Source organism: Lutjanus erythropterus, chromosome 9 (assembly GCF_056507025.1).
Source record: "Lutjanus erythropterus isolate fLutEry1 chromosome 9, fLutEry1.hap2, whole genome shotgun sequence".
NCBI classification, from domain to species: Eukaryota; Metazoa; Chordata; class Actinopteri; order Lutjaniformes; family Lutjanidae; genus Lutjanus; species Lutjanus erythropterus.
This window is the reverse complement of record NC_139325.1, coordinates 2,508,972-2,531,218: the sequence shown is the minus strand read 5'-3', so window position 1 is coordinate 2,531,218 and position 22,247 is coordinate 2,508,972. Positions and strand designations below refer to the sequence as shown.

Genomic DNA, 22,247 nt, shown 5'->3' with positions numbered 1-22,247 from the left:
GTGAAGACAAACTAATCTTTAAATACGCCAAAGTCACACCATAACACAAACAAATTAACCAATCAAGGCAGCAGCAGACCAACAAGTCCTGTGCTCTGTAAAACTTTCTGCTCGGTAAAATTACTGATTTTGTCACTGGAGTCTGGTTGGTCTTGAGGGAGCAATATTTGGCTCACGTAACTGTGGTTTTCCATCGCAAAAGTCTGTCTGAAGGAGAGGTAAAGCAATTGAAATATTCTAAATATAACAAACACATAAAATGAAAAGATTGTTTTAGCTGGCTAAAATGTTTTGATGCTGATCCTGTCTACAGCAGTACCTTGCTCAGCTTCCTACACCAGTACTCCTTCTGCTTCTCCAAACTGGGGGCGTGTTGACTACCATCCACTGTAGGTAATACACTGACTGTGGATTTCTACCTCATACAACCCCACTTTAAAAAAACTAGCCCTTTAAATTTATGTCATGAAGCCAAAGTGAACTTATTCTGTTTCTTGCTTGTCCACCTTTTTCATTGATCGGTCATATTTTCACTCTGTACTCAATGTTGCCAGTGAAACAACAGTAATCTCAGGTTGTGATCACACGCTGCGTCTGAGGATCTATAATTACACGAGGCACCGTTATGGAACAAGACTGCAGGTCTCCAGGATGCTGTTAAACTGTTTTGCTTCCTCTGTGTGTGTTTATTGCCTCTCCTCTCACTGAAGAGGCTGCAGTCATTAGTATTTATGACATTAGCTAGACCCAACCAGCCCATCCATTTACACAATCCTTTACTGAGGCTACTCTGCAAACCATCACAGCTTAAGAGCCTAATTGCTCTGTTCCTGCTCACCGCCTGTGTTTACACCTGATTCACTGGCAGCTATCGGATCCTTTATTTGAGTCATGCACTGTGATGTACAGTCTTTTAAATGAGTCAATAAATATAGTTTTATATGTAGGTACTTGTGTCTCCTGTTTTTTTATTTATTTATTTTTTTTTAATCTAACAACAGTTTGTTTGCAGTTTGTTTTGCTTCACAAAATTTGCCAGTACCACTTCCTCATAAGACGCCCTATATAAAGGGTTCTAGGTTTTACTAGGAACAGTTCACCCCAAAATTAAAACGCATACATTTGACCTCTTAACTGTAGTGCTGTTTATCCATCTAGAGTTTTGAAGGTATCAGCCATGAAATGTCTTTCCTTCTCTTGAAAATAATGGAACTAGATGGCACTTGGCTTGTCGTGCTCAAAGTGCCAAAAAAGCATTTGGGAAAACTCAACAGCAATGTCTCTTTCCAGCAGACTTGACCTGGTTGTGAGCGGTTTCATGTAGGAACACTCGCACCACATCACGGAAACTAGCTCAGTGGTGCTGATGTTACAGCTCAGCTGAGTAGGACAGTATCACATCCCTCGCTGTCACAAGCACGAGCCTCTAGGCCTCAGATGCACACTTCCTTCTGCGTGGTGATGCGCTGGGTGAATGTAGTTTGGCAGAAAGAAATTAGTTCATACATGAAACTGCTCACAATAAGGTCTGTGGATTATCTTGAGTAACCAGGTCATGATTTGAAAAGGGACATTACTGTTCCCATCTAGTTCCAGATTGGAGAGAAGACAGACGTGTCTACAGCTGATATCTCCAAAACTCAGCAACTCACACCAAAATTATCTAGATGGATAAACAGCACTACAGGTAAGACCTGTGCCTTTAATGACTTTTTTTATGGTTAATGAATCAGTTCTTGGCACTTTGTAGATCAGTTATAAGGCATTAATATGAAACTCTTCTGTTGCCACCTAACGAAAATCCCTTAAGTTATAAATGCAGTTATATACACTGACATCTATTAATAAATGTTTAATAAGTTCTTAATGATTGGATTTCAGTCCAGACTTGCTGCAGAATTTCTCCATAAGGTAAGTGTTGATATGGTCCAATCAATTTTTGTGTGTTTTTCTTTTTTTTTTTTAATTCATGGCTTATATGTGGGCTGATCTGCCACTCAGAGCAAAAACCTTTAAGGGATGTGGATGTCAAATCAGTTTTTTATTCTTTTTACATTTTATTCTCTTTTCTATGATTGTAAAGCACTTTGTGCTACAATTCCTTTTGTATGAAAAGTGCTATACAAATAAAGTTATTATTATTATTATTATTATTATTATTATTATTATTATTATTATTATATTGGCTCAATTGTTGAGTGTCTGTCGGCTCAAATAAAACTACTACCACTAACATCCAAGAATTGTCTGATGGGAGACCCACAAGTCTTTGAAAACCCCTGGACTATATAAAAAATACTGATCTGATAATAGAGCTACATTAAAAGTGGAGAACATTTATAACTGAACCAAATGTAATCCATCCTGTAGTTTTTGAGATATTTCATTCAACCTTGCAGTGGTGCTAGAGGAGACGTCAGAAGGTCACCAGAGTCAGTAAGATTCATCCTTTGGGCATCATGAATGTCATGCCAAATGTTTTAGTTTGGACCAAATCAGTGGACTGAGCAACACTGGCATCCCTTCTATATGAAAACTTCTATTCACCAAAACCATCCACACTGCTATTCACAGGATGGATTTTCAGAGCACTTTTCTCAGCTGTAATGTCAAATGAAGACTTTTGTCAGTTCAGCTTGCTAAAATGAGATCAGTGTGACCTGTCACACCGAGCTGCAGTCTGTGTAAAGTACTCTGATCCTTGATTACAGAAAGGAACAGAGTGAAATAACCTGTTGGAAAGATGAAAATTGAGCTAAGTTTGTTAAAGGATCTTTAAAACCTTTTTCCTGAGGAGGTGACAGGATCAAGAACTCTGAGGTGTCAGTCCAAACCATATCACTCAGAACGAGGCTATTTAGTCTTTCTAAACACCAACTTTTAGTTAAACTAGAAAGCTTCAGTAGGCTTCAAATTGGTTCTACCTTCCATTAAGGTACCCTTTATAAAGGGTTTATCAGCTGTAACTAATGGCTTCATTATGAGTTCATAAATAATTTCACAGATCAGGGCTGGTAAACACTTGTCTTAAGATTGATCCAAAGCTTTAACTCATTAATCAGAATATTCTTACTATGAAGCTGAACATAGAGGCTTTGTAAAAGTGTTGTAAAGTGTTGTAAAATAAGGACTACAATTATGTCTGCCCTCAATGCCGTCCCCAAAGCACTTAATCAGCCAATAGCGAGCCTCTGGAAGTGACATGTCAGAGATCACATACAGTCATCACAGCTTCAATCACAGCTTAATATGATCAGACTACCCATCAGTGATTGGACCCAACATGCAAAAGGGGAGAGATGTTGTATTTCTTTCTCTTTGTGGTTGTTTCCATCATATTCCTCCCTAATTTGCATAGCTTGTGACTTTTAACAGGCCCCCAATTTTCCCACATTCCACATTTCTTCTTCTATCCTAGCGGTTTGACTTTTGAAAATGAGAGCCGATCGAAATGTGGGACATCATCTTGGTATGTGGGAAGGTGGGACAAGGGATAAAGATGCTGCGCAGTCCCACATAAAGTGGGGCACCTGAACACCCCATCTGTCAACTTATCATTACATACAAGTTATGTGGAGCAGTTGCCTCTGTTAGCTAACTGCTCCCTGAAATCATCTGGGAGTTGACACTTAGCATTGTTTATATATGATGTATATTCTTAATTCAGTGAGCAAAAGAAAAAAAAAGTGGCACTTTTATGTGGACGTCCAGTCAGTGTTGACAGTAAATGTAGTCAACTGAAGCAATAAATCACTGTGTTTGTTATATTGAGAGAAAGCTGAGTTCTCCTCCTGCAAACTCAGTTGTTCCTCCTGCATCCGGTGATGTCACAGAGATGCTGATGGTGTAAAGGAAGAACTACAGGATATTTCAGTCTCCACCTCTGGGTGATAATCTATTAATTGTCTTGAGACATGTTGATAAAATGTCCAAAACCTCTGATTTTAGCATCTCAAATGTGAATATTTTCTAGTTTCTCTATTCCTGTATGATAGTTAAGCGAGTATCTTTGGGTTGAGGACAAAACATTGATCACTGATGAACATTTTTCACCATTTTCTGAAATTTTATGTGCCAAACAACTAATCAATTAATTGAGAAAATGATCAACAGTTTAATCGATAATGAAAATGATTGTTTGCTGCAGCTTTACACCTAAGGCTGTGTTTTGGACAACAAAGCAGTAGTTATAAGTCAGGGTGGTGATAACATGGCAACATTGGTGTCAGAAGGGGAGTCAGAAGCTTGAACTTTCTTTGTCAATTTACTGAAGAATTTCAACATCAACTTCAGTCGACTACATTTACCATCAATGATGAATGGAAAAGTGTTGAATCTTCCCTTTAACAAGATAATGTATCTGCAATAAACAAATACAGGCTGAATTTAATCAGTCACACTGTCACTAAAACCACAAAGTTAAACATTTAAGCAGACACCACATTAATGCTTGCACACAATAAATTGTAAATTTATTTCTTGCCTTTTAAAGTTGACCAAAAAACAGAATCCTGTGTTCCAAAACTGCAGTCACTAAATACAGGATACCATACAAAACCTACAAAATGCAACAATTACAAACAGTTTGTTCAACAGATAACAATTGTACAGTATAAATTTATACAATACTGTTTTTGTTTTTATTTGGCACTTGACCACAAGATGCTATTTTGTGTTTTAACAGAAATGTTACACCTGACTTTTTTAAAAAAGAAAAAATAAATCATAAAAATACAACAAAAGCAACACATTGTGACAATATCACTGCAGTAGTTGTGATTCTCCGTTTGTTTGTCTGCATCTTTTTTTTCTCTTCACAAAAAAAAAAAAAAACAGCAGTTATTTAGTAAAACATTCAAAGCTTTTTTCTAATTGGAAAACAATGCAATAACTGAAACGGCTTCGCTTTGCCCCGGGGAGGGGGCTTAAGTTACATTCGGGAGTTGGGGTGTTGTGGTGAGTCACACTGGTCCTTGTTGAACTGTCTTAAAAAACTCAGGCAGAGCTTTTTTTAAAATATCTTTTTTTTTCAACAGCTAAGTGAAGGAAGAAATAGGGAGAGAGGTTGAGTCAAAAAAAATGTCAGTTGGGTCCGTTTGACTGAGTTCAGTGGGACACCAGCACTTCTGCTGATATGTGACCAATAATATTAGATACTATTGTAAACTGTGGACATGCTGTTTCATTCAAAGTGGACTGGGGACCGCTGCTGAAGAATTCAGTCCTCTCTGTGTGTGTCTGGCCCTGTTACGGATATAATCTGACAGTGATTTCATTACTGAGCTCAGCTGAAACAGAAAAAAAGCTCTCACCTCTGATTACCTGGCATCCCCATTAACGGAATAATTCAGATTATTTGAAGTGGAGTTGTATGAGCTACTTATCAATAATAAGTTTATTACCTACAGAGAAGGCAGATGCTGCGCCCCCAGTTTGGAGAAGCACAGCAAGGAAGCTAAGCAATGCACTGCTGCGGACGGGTCAGCAACGATATCCAGAATAATTTCACCACTTTACCTTTAGACTATTTCGACTGTATACTGAAGTTATAGAGCCAAATATTGCTCTGTCTGAACAAACCAAACTCCATGGGTGAAATCAGTAATTTCACCTCACAGAACACGGGAGCGGCTGATCTCCCGCTGCTTCAATCTGCTAATTAGTTTGTATTATTGCTGACATCAGTGAACCCAAACTAACCTTTTAAAACATGAAAGTCACACAATAACACAAAAAACTAACAGATCGAGCCAGTGGCAGACCAGAAACTCCCTTCTCTGAGTTAAAATGACTGATTTTGCCTATGGGGTTTGGTTGGTTAGGAGAGAGTGATATTTGACTCATAAAAAAGCAGTTTGCTGTTGGAAAAGACTACCTGTCAGCAAAGTAAAGCTGTGAAAACATTCTAAATATACTGCACACTTAAACTGATATTGATTTTTTTATGTGGATCTTTTTTTATGAGGCTAAAACAGCTTTTGTTGCTGACCCTGTCCACAGCAGCACATTACTTAGCTTCTGTGCTGGTGCTCTCGCTTCTCCAAACTGACATCGCTGACTGTCCTACTACTACTGTACCTCACAAACCCCCGCTTCAAATAATCCAAACTATACTGATTATTGTGCATGGTGGTCTCCCTAAAGCTCCTCTTTGTTTCCCTCCATCATATGAACCATCAGGTGTGTCAGCTTTGGCAGTCCATACGCTGTCGATAACACTGACTACTGGTAGCACTAACGATGACAATACTAACATACAGAAGCGAGCGAGCACAGAGCCTGTTGGGCGACTGGCCGTTTAGCCACCTATATCCATAAACATACGTTAAAAACACACACATGCGCATAAGTCACATGCATACGTGTTATTTAGTCTATGCACCCCCTGTACCCAACTGTTTGACGACTGATTCAACATGCGGCATTTAAAAACATCTAAAAGTGAATGTGAAGAAGAGTGTCTTTGTTCTCCACAGAGTAAAAGTCAAAGAAGGAACTGGTTTGCATGCTCCACATCCTGCAACAGCTTAAATAAACACTTTTTTTTTTATTATTTCACAACATTTGTTATGAGTTGAGCAATCTGGACTATCTGAATCTGATTTACAAATTTAGGTGAATATATCTACACTGTACTCAAATACTTTAAAGTCTACTTCTCTATTCTCCTTAAGCTAGAGTGCAGTAACACACCGCAGCTCTGGAATCCTCTGTCAAACTCTTACTGATATGAAAAACCACTGGAACAGATGATGGATAAAGGGATGTTTCATCCTTCATTACATCAGTGAGACTTCACAAAATCAAACAACTGATTAGGGCGCATATGCATAGTAGCATAATTATTACACATTCATGTAATTTCCGTCCCAGCACAAAATATGAAACAAAGTCTATCAAGTTTGCAAAAATACACAAACACACGTACACATTCTCACAGTAGAAAAGAGGAAACTAAAAGCAGTACTCGCTCTGAGTGAAGGACAAACTTCACAAGTCTTCTCCGCAGATTTAATAATCTCACCTACAGTATGTCCTGTTATTCAACACCATCACGTCCCTCTCACTGTCTCTTGTTGTCTCATGCACACACTCTATGATACACGTTAGAGTGACAGAGGCTCTGCGTCACCCTCGGCCGGAGCCTCGCAGGGCACAGAGAGCCAAGGAAAGACACTGATACAGAGACTCCAGTTTATACTGTATATACACAACCTACTGCAGACCTTCTTTATACTCTGACATGCTTATAGGAGAACTGAGGGATCCTGGTCAACTACAATCAGTGGGGTTCAGTAACCTGACGAGGGTTTGGAAAAGTCTTCAGGTTTAGTCTTTGTTGGGGTTTGGAGGGTTCAGATAAACAGCTCAGAGGGGAGGGGGGTAAACTGGAGAATGTGGCTCCTGTGCCCGTCTTAGAAGTCCTCAGTGCATATTGAAGGCCTGTCTTCTTCATCGTCATCAGCTTGTCATTCTTCATCATCAGTCTGCTCCATAGTGGAGAGTTAAGGGCGTTTAGAGTCACCCAAAGAAGCACTGCGAGGAGACAGACAGAGGAGAACAGTCAGGTTACCACTGTCATGACAACAGGTGTTCATATGTAGGTCAATTTTTTCATAGATCAGTGTTTCATCGTTTGCAATTATCATACAATCTAAAAGACAACAGGTCAAGTTTTACAAAATTTTCTGAGATCTGTTCAAGATACATCAAGTCCAACAATTCATAAGTGTGTTACCATGACTTTTTACTTTTAAAACTACAAGATATAGCATATATGAATATTCTTCTGAAACGTTGAACAATTTTCAGAACATGTATTGATAACTCGCCATGCACCCAAACATATTACTTCTCTGATGGGGAGACCTGCACCTCTACCATTACCTTGCGAGGCAGCTGGCTCTGTGATATCATGAGATCACACAGTAATCCATCTCGCCAGGCTCCAAGCTATCCGTTTGTGTCCACACCAGAGGTGGAACTTTGGAGGGACTATTGGCAGCTATGGGTGTGGTTTTATTTAGGTGCAGGGACGGCGCTAAGCGTCCATGAAAACAACTCGTCTCGAACAAACAATGGCGGCTCCTGAAGAGGTTAGCGTAGATACTGTGATAGCATCAGTTATATCAGAACCGGAGACTATTTCTTCATTGAAAGAAGAGCAAAGAACCACACTGAAGGCTTTTATTGATGGAAAAGATGTTTTCACTTTTCTTCCGGCGTGCCTCGGCTTTGGTTCAGTTGATCTGATTGGCTGAAGTTAGCCCATGTTAGACATGACAGATGGTTCATCCAATCAGCTGCCAAGTGTTTCTGTTTTTTTTTTAAAGCGCCTGCCTTTTTCCAAACAGCTTCTACGAACGGCTTCCCACATGGTTCTGTGTAACAAACAATATGCCATGTCAGGTTGTCTCTACATGTCTCTGTAGGCTGTATAATCTTTTAAATTATGTTGAGCCATACAAGCTTCCCAGGTGATTTCTTTATTGTGAGATCTATCAATGTATAATTGTTTTCTTTAACAATATACTTTAATGATTAGAGAAGCTGCTTTCAGTAATTTTAGACATCTCGTCTATATAGTACATTCTGGTTTTGGCTCAGACAGTGAATTAAATCTTTAAGAAATAAAGTTCCTGTTTAAAGGTTGTTTATTTACTGCTGTGTGAAGTTTAGAGCACCAGCCTGCTTTAAAAGCAGTCATGGTTTCTAGTCACAGCTTAACACTGACCAAAATAATCAAGTGCACTGCAACTTAAGCAGAGTATCAAAAAATTAAAGAGATTCTTGTTGACACACGATGGGCAGGTGGAATTCGTTGCCAGTGCATGCTGTTCAAGAGAATGCTACAGATTGGTTTTCTTTAAACATTATCTCCAAATATTTAAAGAAAATACAGAAGGTAGAAAACCTCAAGCATGTAAGCATGTAAAATGTATTTTAATACTCTATATTTTTGGAATTAAATGCACAGGATGATTAAACAGATCAATGTTATTCTTTATGTTTATTAGGAGCTGCCATTTATTTGTTTGTGTGAAGAAAAAAAAAACAAGTTTGCTATGAATTCTTGAGGAATTGTGATCAATTTACCATCCTTAATGTCTATTGAAAAGGATGACAGTTTGTTTCTCTTCTGTATGTACATGGTTGTTAATTCGATGAGCAGAGCGGTTGTGTTTGTTTCGTATTTGTGGCTGTAGTTTGTATAAATGTGTATGACTGTGTGGTGGACCCTGGAAGAACAGCCAATGGTTATGCAGGTGCTAACTTCACAGGACAGTAAATCTCTGAAAGAGCTATGGACATTTTTTTTTTAACAGGAGGTGCCCACAAAGTACAGTACTTGAGAAATGGACCGATCCTACACATGGGGGCTTTAAAAATATGAAGCTCCAACACGATTAACCACTGCTCCAACTGCACCTCCTACAGTGTCTCTAATGTCAGTCCATAAATTACACACAGTAACAAAGCCAGTGACACCGTGGATGACCCATCCCACGTCCTGCACAGCGCACACAGCCTCTGAACATCTTCCCTCCAGCAGGCGACTTCAGTTCCTGGGAGGCGTGACTGCTCGTAGAAGAAACTCTTCTGTTCCTGAGGCTGAACCTCAGCCGTCTTATTAATAGCCCCACACCGCCGCAGCTTCAGTAACTCTCACCTCGCTCAACTCGCTACACCGCGCGGTTTAGTGAACTTAAGCTTTGACTGTGAGTCATGCTGCAGGTGGAGATGCTGGATGTGAGTCTTACAGGTTGTGCTGATGCCTCGAGGTTTAGAACTGTCCGGCACTGCTGGGGTCGCACTGCAACAGGCGGACGATGGAAGGGTCGCTCTTTGCTCCTTTGATGAACTCCTCCAGAGACAGTTTACCTGAAACACAGACAACACCAGCACACAATTAGAAGATGTTTTTATCATTTATATTGCAGTGCATAAGAGAAAATCAATGGGCAGTATTGTACAGAGTCTCAGGGCAAAAGATAAAGTCATATTTAAATCTCTTAGACGTGCAAAAGAGAATCCCAATTCTAGGGTTCCATATACACACTTTATCTGAAATAATCATGTCATGTCAGCTGTCATGAACATGAAAGAGTCTTTATGAGTGTTGTCATGAAGTTTTATTCAGTCAAGTATCATGTCATTTATTCAGCAAAACTGACATTGTTTGAGATGCCAAGCCAACATAACCAATCATAAACATGCCTCATTATCAAAGTTAAATAACAGATAACTGAATCATGAACATTTTCCTTGATCTCAGCCAAAGTGGTACCATTTGAATGTGTCATAAAGATGTCATTAAATGTTATAAGATGACAGAGTACAATACCAAGGTGATTTACAGTCATAACGAGCTTTACTTGTTGCTAAAGTAGGCTAACTGCTAACTGCTGTAAACTGTAGCTGGCTTTAATTAGCTAGCTGTGCAGTTAGTCATCCTATTAGCTGACTCAGCCCAGGGTGTTGGGAACAAAACCCAGAAAAACTGTCTTTGCGTTGTGGGAATGCACAGTATTGGATTTCTGCCAATGTCCGATATGCCAACATTTTTCAAATAATTTTGTCCAGTGTGCATGTATGCTACACATGGGATGCGTGGATGCATACACATATTTTTTTTCCACCTAATTGCAGAAGACATCAAGTCTCTCCTGTCCTCTCTTACTGTGATGGCCCACTAGCATGAGCAGACATACAATACAAAGCTTTTCAAAATGTACTCATTCACTGAGAAAAATAAAAAAATGACTGTTTTTTTCACTGATGCCTGTTTCTTTTTGTTCTTCACACATTTGTTGTAATGATCAGGATGATGGTTCTTAAGATAGACAATTAAATTAGTAGCATTAAAGGAATGTAATTTGGTTCCTCCTGGAATCTTTAAAATATATTTTGGGGCTTTTCATGTCATTATTTGACAGATACAACTGAAGCAAAGGAAGTAAAGTGGGGAGACAGAGTGATGACAACATGCAGCACAGGGCCACAGGCTGGAATCAAATCCATGGCTGCTGTGGAGGACTGATAACATGAGTACATGGGATGCACGTTCTACCAACCGAATCACAGGGGCAGAAATTAGCATCCTTTTTGGACACTTCATAAATCCTCCACACTGCAGCATCATCTTATCGGCCTGTCATATTGGATTCAGCTGCTCATTTCAGGTTGATAAAACCGATATTATTGTGCATCACCACTGTGCTTTCTGTCAAGCTGACCGCTGTCGGTCCGGTTGTGTCGACTCAGACAGCACAGTCATTGTTACAAATTACACAGCGATGGTTATAACAATGTCATGGCAGTCGTAGGCACACACCTTTAAATAAAGTGTTACCATATACTGTTCTGTAGTGCACAAAATGACCCCCAGTTTTAACATCAGAAGTGACTGAGCATCAGTGCATGCCAACCTGTTAGTGGAAGACACAGTTCTGAAAACAGCAATTACAGACACTGACAGAATTATGGTGCTTCTTAGGTTCTTCACTAAATGGGCCCCTGTTGGATCCTGTCTCATTGGCTTGTTTACTCATTCTGCTGTAAAAGCGTGACCACTTTATTGGCTTCCTCATGCTGTGACAAGGACCCGTCCATGTTAAAGCAAATCAATGCTGAACCGAGGGGCTAGAAAACCTTAAATAACCTTGTAACTGCTTATCATGTACTGTTGTTCTGGTGTGGGGGATGGCTGGGATTTGTAACCAGAAAGGACTTAAGAGATGAGATGAGAACAAAACACTCATTTCAAGGTGATTTTTCTTATGCTTCTTTGTGATTGTTCTCTCTTAAGAGCCTTCACGACTTGAATCAGTGCATCTTCATCATGTTGTAGTTCTCACCAACAGGTGGCAGTGTTGAGATGGCTCTTCTCCCTCCAGTCCACCCTCTTAGCAGACAGTTGAGCTGCCTCTCTGTGAGTTGCCCACTACTCGTGATTCTCATTAGAAGAAGCAAAAAGAAAGACAACACATTTCCATGTCCAGGTCACCACACTCCCTCTCACTCTGTGTTTTTGTCTTTGTTCTGCTGTCACTTTTCTCCTCCTCCATCTCTCTTCCAACCCACTCCTCTTTTGCTTCGTCCTCTCCTCCTTCTACCCACACTCCTCACAAGTTCCTCGCAGTCCATCTCTGTGCTGCTCCCATCTTGTTTCTCCTCCTGTGCTCAGCGTGTGTGCTGTGTGAGCGTGCTCTCCGACTATCCACAGTACTATTATGTGTGTGTGTGTGTGTGTGTGTGTGTGTGTGTGTGTGTGTGTGTGTGAGGAGACTGGCAGGAGGTCGGTGTGAATTCTGTCGTCAATGAACTGCTGCTTCAGGCTGGAGGGCTCTGTAAGTGCCTCTGTAGTGGAAACCAGGCCAGTTTGTACAATGACAACAGCTGCTGGCAAGCCAACCAGGTGGCAGTGACAAGCTGTTGGATACATTTGAAATTGAAATGCCTGTTCTGTCCCATTTCACTGAAATCCACCACTAAATACACTAATTCTATTGGATATTTTAAACAGGTTTGGTATTTTCGTAGAGACACAAAATGCCATTTTAAAGACTTGTACTGTATGTCAAGTCAGGTCACAAGTTGGAAACATAAAATCTTCAAATACCTGCTAATTTTTAGAGCACGTACACACACACAGAGCAGCTGTTCTGGACTCAACAGACACCAAACTGATCAACAAGGTGTTCTGAAATCACTTTAAACATGTTAAAATATGTGCACAACCTGTGTGAAACTATCCCCATTATATAAAAGGCAGTAGACAAGGTTAGCCTACCGTCTCTGTTGGTGTCCATCTGCCTGAAGATCTTCTCTGTCCTCTTCTCAGGTGTTGACTCGTCCTCGGGCATCTTCATCACAGAGGACACCATCTTATAGATTGCCTAATAAAGGGACACAAGTGAGTTGACATAATGAATGATTAATCAGTGGATATCTAAACTATTTATTGTCTATACTGAGTGTACTGAGGCACTAAGTATGTCACAACTCTATGGATGTCCCTGGATTTCTGACTGTCCGTGTCTGACACAGATGTGATTTTGTTGCTGCATAGGTTTGATCTTGTCTAATTTGTCTATTATTTTATTTTTGAAAGATGGATCTCAAACTAATTCATTTAATGTGTCTTAAATGAACGGACCACGTTAAAAGCACAGAGGAAGATTCACATGTAACCTTTCATCTTCAAAGCCATTCTTTCTAACCTTTTTGTCCACATCTGTAAAAAGCTTTCTTCTACGCAAGACGTGGGTGGATCAAGAACAAGACAAGGTCTAGATGGATCATTTTTAAAGGCCCCGAAAATCTGTTTTGTCAGTCAGTCAACTTCTTATTCAGCAATGGCAGTTAGAGCAGTCGTGGTTATTTCACAAAAGGGACTCAGAAGAATAAAAGTGATGTCATGTACTTCTGTGTACCAATCAGGGTTGAGCAACATTTTGATGAAAATGTGATGACAGCTGTGGGGTTATTTGTGTACACTGGTAGGTTACTGCCAGTCAGATGAAGCAGATATATGAGTATAACACTCTCAACAGATAATAATTTTGCCTCTTTCCAAACTTAAACATTTCTTTAATGCACATTTGGTGATGACTATTTTAATGTTGTAGGGAGATACTAAATTTATTTTAATAAACCCTGGAGGCTTATAAAAGGAATCTCACCTCAGTAAGAGTTATACATAAGCAAATTATTCAACAAAAATAAGCCAACAAGCAACTATAGAATCAAAGAGCAAACATAAAGTAAACAACATAAAACAAGGTTGTTTTTATGAGACGATGTTAAGTACTGTATGCTACCATACTGAGCAGGTCTGCCATGTGAAAGAAAGAGGAGAAACTTGCTGAGAACATAAAATAAAACTAATATTCTTATAAGATCACTTTGCTCTATGTTGTTCACACAGGCTGGAAGTGGATCTTTCACATCACCCGTGGCTGTCTGCTCTTATTACACTGCTTGTATGGAAACTATGGCGGATCAGGTCAAGTCAAGTCAATTTTTATTTATACAACCAAATATCACAGAGCACATATTTGCCTCAAGGGGTTTTACAGTCTGTACAACTTACAAAACCCTCTATTGTTACTCTTGATATGTCCTGAGTAAGGATGCACAGAGGATGCCTCAACTCGACATGTCTGCCTGTACAGAGAACTGATACTTGTGCTCAATTTTTTGCCAAATTTAAAAACTGTGTGGATCATTTTCATGCACAGAGACATGAGGTCATGGATGACCAGGCTGCCCACTGTGACTTAATGAATGTAACTGATAGTTGAAGTACTAAATATTTTTAATATGGGTCGGTCATGTCACAGCTGATACACGATCAGTTTAGAAAGGCCAGTATCTGCACAGGTGAAGGCCTGTTTATCAGATAGGTCCATCCTACCATAGAAATGTGCACAGACATACTAACTATGGTGTGCTAATATTTTATGTGATTATCACGATTAGATTATAGGTGCAGGTAAATGTAGAAGGGAGCTTATGATCTCTACTCTCTTCACATAATGCACACACATACATTCAATCTATTCTGGTACAGACACCAGTATAGGAAATGGCTCTGATTCATTCGAAAATGCTGGATTGGGTATTGGCGGATATGCGAGCATATGGACGGATCCAATATTACATAATGTATAAGCCACAAATAGGACCCTGGTGCTTCCCAGCAGCATGCTGTACGCCAAATTTATTTTAACCTGAGCCAAATCATACAACAATCTTAACATATCCATCATCATATCCTGATGATGTAGGCCAGGTTTGCATCAGTACTGCGCATGCAGGGCTCCACGGCCAAGTTAGCAACAACATATATAGATACCCAGGAATACTTTCAAAATAGAGGCACAACAATTGTTTGGGTAGGTTTAGGTTACTTGGGAAGGTATGTTCACTTGTGTCAAGTAACGTAGCCTAAAGTAACGTAACATAAGCAAGTATGTAAGGTTTTATAATTATCAGTTGCAACTTTATAATAGCCATCCAAGTAATGTTTATAGAAAATTTACAATTATTAACCAATAAACTGTTACAAATATCTGGTCAAGCTTTATGTGTAATGATTTCTTCTTAATATAGCATATAAAATGAGAAATAACTATGAACTAAAGTTTAATTAACAATCAATGTATCATATATTAATCATGGGTTATTAAAGTGCTACTGTTCAGGTATTAGAATTGGTATTGGAGAGGAAAAAATGATATCAGAAAATCTCCAGAAAACATGAATATTTCTGTGTTTCTGCTCTTCTTTCTTAAGATGAATGATCAGGAAATCTGTAGTGCTTCAATTTTCAGCTTGTACAGTTGCTGCTGATCCTATTTAGCTTAAGGAAATGAAAAATTCTTCCAGATTAGTTAAGAAATACAACAAGTGTTCATGTGTTAACCTTGTGTGGCCAGAAGACACCCCTATCTGCATAATCAATGCACTGCAAGACAGTGAGAGAAAAATAACTTGAGAGTCCCAGGGAGGAAACACATTACGTGAAATGCCCCTGTGACATTTCATTTACTCACAAAAGTAACATTTACTCTGCTGTCAGAAGGGCAAGGGAGGAGTCCAAACATATTCATAGTGCTTACATCCATTCAGATGAGCCTTTTTTCCAATGTGCCAACTTGTTGCACCGCTTCATCGCCCTATGATTATATTTTCATGATGTACGTAGAGACAGGTGGAGACAAACATACGCATATACACGATCCCTCACAGACTATTTATCAGTGTTGTGTCTCCTTTGCTCTCTGTTGCATCGCAGGCTGCTTGGCAGTAAACAGTGAAATCACAGCCCACTGTCTCTGCCTCTAATAAGGAGGCGGATTTGAGGGGAATGGGAGCTGACATGTGAACAGAGGAGGGCTGATTGTGATTACAGTGCAGCAGGGGCTTTAAATAGGTGCTGGTTAGACCTCCTATTAGACAGGAGCAGGGCGGTGCAGCTCCTGGGTCACAGTGGAGCCGAGGGACAAGCAGCAGCCGCGTTTAATATCAGTCTTCATTTCAGCTTGGAGCCGGGGCTGTTGTTAATCGAAATCCTTCAAACCGCTGCGAGTGTTGAGGACATTTAGCCAATATTACATGTTGGGGATTTAGCTGCTGGTCTAATCCAGAGCAATGCACTGGAATAAGCTTAAACGTCTAAATCCCAAAATTACAAGCAACCAATAAGAAGTGAAATGATCTGGTGCTTAAAGCGCTCTCAACAGTCCTGACTGCACACAGTGCTGTGAACACGCTTAGAGCCAAAGACAAACATTATTCCTCTGAGCCGCAGAGCTGAGGATGATGAGGATGAGCCACCTGATGTGGCTTCATCTTGTCTTGGTCAGTCCACCGCACCAGTTTTGGATCTTGCATGTGCTTTGTGCGAATAAGAAAAGATGATCAGCATCCTGAGGCCATTTGTACAATGACACTGGATCAGTAGATCTCATGAATATGTTAATAAGAGCAGGATTTGTTAAAACATGTTAAAAAACTTTAGTTTTACATAATTTAAATTACACCTGATATTTGAAGATTTCAGATAATAAACTATTCTATTCATTAATTTTCAAAAATCCCAATTTTGTTGTATTATGTGCCATTACAATAAAGGTTTTCTGTTTCATTAGTCTATTAATAAATATTACTTAAAATCAGAGCTGCAATGATTAATCTATTAATCGATCGAAGGAAAAGTATTGATAGTTATGATAGTAAATAGTACATGGTAAATATAGTGGAGAGTCTTAGGGTTTTAGACTTTTGGTTGGACAAAAGAAGCAACATTAAGACGTAATTCTGAGCACTGGAAAACTGTGATGAGCATTTTTCACAATTTTCTGAGACATAATTGTTGGTTGCTGCCCTACCTAAAATTAAAAATGCAAATGCACGAGTGGACATGTCTTCTACTTCTTGAGAAAAAACATGTAATAAAAGAGTACAATCATTCATTCATTCCCTAAGAAAAAATAAATACATTAAGAAAAAGATCTTGACTCAGGGGATTCATGCTGAAAATAGTCCTCAACAAATGCACTTTCATCATAGACAGGAAACACAAAAGGAGAACTAATGAAAACCCAAACAAGAGATCTCTTTCAAAATGAGAGATTTCTAGGAGTTAGCTGTGTAATCAGTTAAATTAAAACATTGATATCCCTAGGAATCTGCCTATAATTCTTTCATTTTGGATGTAAAAGCATTTAAAAGATGAATTCAGTTTCAAGTCATTCTGCAACATACTGCATGCTGAGGGTGCAGAATATACAAATGCCCTTTTTCCAATTTGTGTCTTTTCGGGACAGAGAGCATAAAGAAGTCCTGAGAACAGAGTACTGTCTGCAACTTTTTCATGTGATAGAGATACATGGGTAGTGTGGGAGCAGACCAAGAATTGCCTTCTATATAAAAATAATCTGAGAGCCTACGGGTCATCCTACCTGAGAGTATAACTCACAGTGGTGAGTCAGAGCTTTCCAATTCGTAATGAACCTTAAAGCAGTAGCATGGTGAACTGTACCAACCACATGAAGACACTGAGCAGAGGTATGCACAGATAAAAGATCACCATAATCAAACACAGGTAACAAAGTTTCTTTTTAAGAAAAAATAGGGCTGATATGGTAACAAAAAGTATCATGATGTGATGATGATTATCTCCAGCAGATGTAAGCCTGTGACCTGAAGCTTGTCCGCAGCAAATCTTGCATACCACTGGACCCATCAACCTAATCATGTTTTTTTTTTTATATTCATGGCTGCATGTTGAAGGACCTCTGTGATTCACAGTTTTTTAAAAAGTGCCCTGAGGCATTATGTCTTCAGGTCATCCCATTCTTATGAATGAGACTGAAGAACGGCTTGAGGGAATTTCTCTACTTTCATGTGGACTCAAGAATGAACTGATTAAACGTTGGTGGTCAAAGGTCAAAGGTAGCAGCCCTGTGAAATATGCAACCTTATTTCGAAAAAATAAAAACCCAGTTTTAACCTCAGCTTCTTCACCAGATACTCCACATGTGGCTTAAAAGTGATCAAACACATGATGAAAATATCCAAGTATTTTTAAGAGTTAAACTCAAGAGTGACCAACAAAGGGATATTCTGTGGTCTGCTCCAACAGTTGGTTAACAACAAGAGCTTAGTCTTATCTGTGTTTAGAACAAGTTTCAACTAAAGTAGGATATTTTGAACAGCACCTCATCCTTAATACCGATAAGACCAAGACCAAAAAACTACAGTGCTCAGCTTTAGTAAATTATTGAGCCTTTAGACTATTGACGAGATTGAGACTCTTCTTCAGTATTACAGTATTTCCCCCATGTTTTTGTGTCTGATTTTTGACTAGAGGTAGATGTGAAAATATTCTGTCTCTAACACACCGTTTCTTCCCACTGTTTCTCTGATCTTTGACCTCCCTTTCACTGCTCTCTTGATATTTTCACATCTAATGCGGCGAATTCAGGGTTTATTTCAACCAAATAAAACATGATTGTTGGAACAGTGGAAAGCTGAGCCAAGACGTTGTTGATGAGTTTTATTTTGATTCTGTCATGTTTGAATGAAGCTGATGATGTTAAAATTACTGTTTTGCAAAGGAAGTCTGGTCAGTTTGACGAGAGCATTAAAGTAGTAATTTCTAGTCAAATAAAAAGGCATCTTGCTCTTTAGAAAAAGGTCTATCTCTGTAGCAATCATTTTCATATTGTTGTCAGACACTTTAAATAATAATCTTGAGTGTGTTTGTGGCAAAAACAAGCACTTTTAGTGGACGTACTTTAAGAATTACATTGCAGATTAGTTTCGCTCATCCCAGCTGCAGGACTTTCCCTCAATACTGGACCTGTTTTTGAAATTAGTCTCTTAGACACAAACACATTGGAAAATAGGTTCCTGCTTGAAAAATCCCTAAATTATCATTAAAGAGAAAGACTATTACATTTGGTCTTATAATGGGATTTGTAGACAAAAATATAGAAAAACACCAGCATTATCCTTTAACACAGCTAGTGTTTGGATAGCTCATTTGAAGTGGAGCAGAATAAGTCTCCTGCAGCAGAAGTAAAGCCAGTGTTATTTAGGTTTGATCCTTTCCTTTCCTGTATCCACACAGACCACAACCTTTGTCTTAATTGGCTGTGTCTTCTTTCTTCAAACATTGACACCCTGCCAGCTGGTGTATCCTCCTCCCTCACTGATTGTCTCTCTCCATCTCTCTTCTCACCTTCTACTAGGATTTCTCTTACAAATGTAACAATAAAAACTACATGAATGTTATTTTTTCTTCTCCGCCAGCGATCGTCTCTTTATTTGTATTATTGTATTATTACGTTCTAGACAGACTCCAGCAAGCCTCAGAGGTTTGAGCAGCTTCTATTCTCTAACCTGAATGGCACAAGGAGAAAAAAAAGACGTCTCTTTCATCAGGGAGCTTTCAGACAAGAACACAACATCGCCTCCTGCGGAGCCGGAAACAGCCTGAGCCACAGTTAAGTGAGGACAGGGAGAGTAGAAAAAAAAAGTACAAAACTACTAAAGCCACAGCTGTGAACTATCACCTGTCCACTTATGAATGATAGTGAGAAGGAAAGCATCGTCACATAAATTTTATTACCTCCCCTATGCACCTTAAGTACATCACATAGTACAGGGTGTGACAGACGTGGAAAGGTAGAGGTTAAGAGAGACAGACAGGGACAGAGTGAGGGTAGACGTCCACTTGTTGAGACTTATTTGCACCGACAGAGACAGCTGAGCACCGTTTGAGTCGTCGTGCAGGAAGAGACACACACAAAAAACATATAGCATCTTGTCTCACCCTGACAACAAAGTCGAATATGTCTCCCATGGTGACTTCATCCGCCTGAGCACTGATCTGTTCATCTTACCCGCTATTCTGTTCAATCTCACTAAATTACCAGTATGAATACTCCCTCCCTCCTTTTTTGCCAATCCAGACAATGAACTTCCCAGCATGCCCGTCTGCCCTGCTGATAAACGCCGCGTTCCACATGAAAGGTAGACAGGGGTTAGATATCAACTATTGATGAGTAGATGTGACGGTTTTTATCTTCCTCCCCACGTTCAGATTTTGTCATTATCTGAAGATGATGAGCCGGGCTGGCTGCGATCCCTCTCATTCAATTACTCCCCCAGCAAGGCTAATTATGAGCATCACCAGCATTTACACACTCTCTGCAGGAGAGACCATTAGCTAGCTGCAGTAAGCCGCAGCTCCCAGTCGCTGCGGCAAATGGAGGCGAGTGTGAATACAAAACATGAAGACCACTGTGGGGAGAATGACAGGGTTCCTTCGGTGAACCATTTCTGAATGATGGCCACAATAAAACTATGTGGTGGATAATGTGCCTTATAGAGAGAAAGAAGCTTAAAATTGGGTAAATTGTCATCATGATGTAAACAACAGGATGTACAGACAGTATGAATAAGAATCGAGATTTGTTCCTACTTCAATATTCGTATGCCAATGTGGGCTTGCACATGCATCTATACATACTACAATTGGAGGTCTGCATACGTGTATATGTTCCAAATATGTGCAGTAGAAAGAAAGATGTTGACTTCACAACAGCAAGAGGAAAAGGTCACTGCACTTTATTCATTTCGGTCATTTCCTGTATCTGTGTCAAATGAGTTTTTCCACTGTCCCGCCCCTTTAGGGGAGATTAGGAAATAGAAGAGACCTCCTTCGGGGTGAATAAACCCCAATGGAGAAGTGAACCTGAGCACAGATTATGACCGGCATCTATTACCCCATCACCAAAGTCAACCTTGGATCCATTTTTTATAAACCACACATTCCTCCAGTCATTTTGACACTAAAATGGCATTTTTCAGACAGACAAATCAGGAGAAAATTTTGACTTTGATTGAGACCTGTCTCTGTCAGCAACACCCTCTTGAGAAATCTGCAATCACAGATATAAGCAGCAGATAAAAAATGAGTGAAAAAAATGTATGTGGTTTGTATCTACTGTACTGCATCTGCTTTCATCCACGGTCACTTAGGAGACGGATAGTGCATCCATTTCATACAACTTTTGCAGCTTGTAATGCGTCATTTCGTTATAAAGCATCTTCGAACAAAGAAAATGGCTTGTGAGACTTGCTTATCGGTAATAGGACCAAGGGTGGAAAATACAGTACACACACAATACATGAAACAAACGTCCAGTTTGCTTTTGCAGCACATGCGCATTGTGCATACTTGTAGTGCCTACAGACTGCACAGTCACAAATTTTTGCTGGTGTCTGCATGGGCAGATTGTCAGATATGTCATGCAGACTCTCATGTCCAAGTGTTTGTGGCAACCCTGAACTGGTCTTAAGAGTCAGCGGCTATGCTAACGGCGTTGTGAGACTGTACCAGGCACAGTGGTGCTTTGACTTGAATGGGATTAGCACATATTGGGTGTCATCAACAGTCAGGGTTAGAGACAAAAAATATATATTGTTTTTACTCCGATAAGAAGTTTCAGTGTTGTCGAAGATCATTATCAAAACGACCTGAAAACATGAAGCAGGCTAGCCTGGATGAAGCTAACAAACTTGGTAATGATCCAGAGCATTATCTGTCTGCAGTTAAATTTCATAAAGAAGTTAAAACCGACAGTGGAAAATATTTTAATGCTACTAGTGGTGCTGCATGAATGCGTAGAAGTAGAAGAGCACTGGAGGTACAACACAAAGAAGATAGAACATTTGTCCATTTACTGTAAGACTAAACTCAAAATCACAAAGAAAAACTGAATAAATTAAAAAAAGAAACAGACTTGAATACAGTAAAGCTGAAGCTGTGATACTGGGTGAAAGTCACATCGCTCTTTGTCATATTTTGAAATGATAATAATTTTGAGTTGCAGTTATTACTGGAAGGGTTTGTAATCCCATAGTTCTTTGTGTTTTTTATTAACAGACAGAGTCCTATAGAATATGCTGCTAAATGAAATGAGGATATCATAAAAGTTATTAAAATTCATCCCTATCCAAAAGCTGTTGAGACATTTCACTGAAAACAATAAATGTCATTCTTTTAATGGTGCTCCAGGAAAGGTCAGGGGATCACCAAAGATCAGCTTTTCCTACATATCATTATAGAAGAAAGGTTAGGAACCACTGCTACGCACATGAAAATTTCATGGCAACCAACAGATGCTGAGATATTTCATTGTGAACCAAAGTGATGGATAAATTTA

At 39.4% G+C, this 22,247-nt stretch overlaps 1 protein-coding gene across 4 annotated transcripts in view; it reads right to left on the bottom strand.

The window, feature by feature from the left end:
* Window positions 1–4,443: 4,443 nt before the first annotated feature.
* The window catches only part of ncalda (neurocalcin delta a), a 107,414-nt gene continuing 89,610 nt past the window's right edge, over window positions 4,444–22,247 (bottom strand). For all 4 annotated transcript variants that reach the window (XM_084725915.1, XM_084725914.1, XM_084725913.1 and 1 more), the window contains 3 exons: window positions 12,794–12,899; window positions 9,762–9,882; window positions 4,444–7,536 (listed from right to left, as the gene is read on the bottom strand). In XM_084725915.1, the coding sequence (XP_084582041.1) occupies window positions 9,785–9,882; window positions 12,794–12,899 (204 nt within the window). In that variant the 3' untranslated portion in view covers window positions 4,444–7,536; window positions 9,762–9,784. The remainder of the gene's footprint in view (window positions 7,537–9,761; window positions 9,883–12,793; window positions 12,900–22,247) is intronic.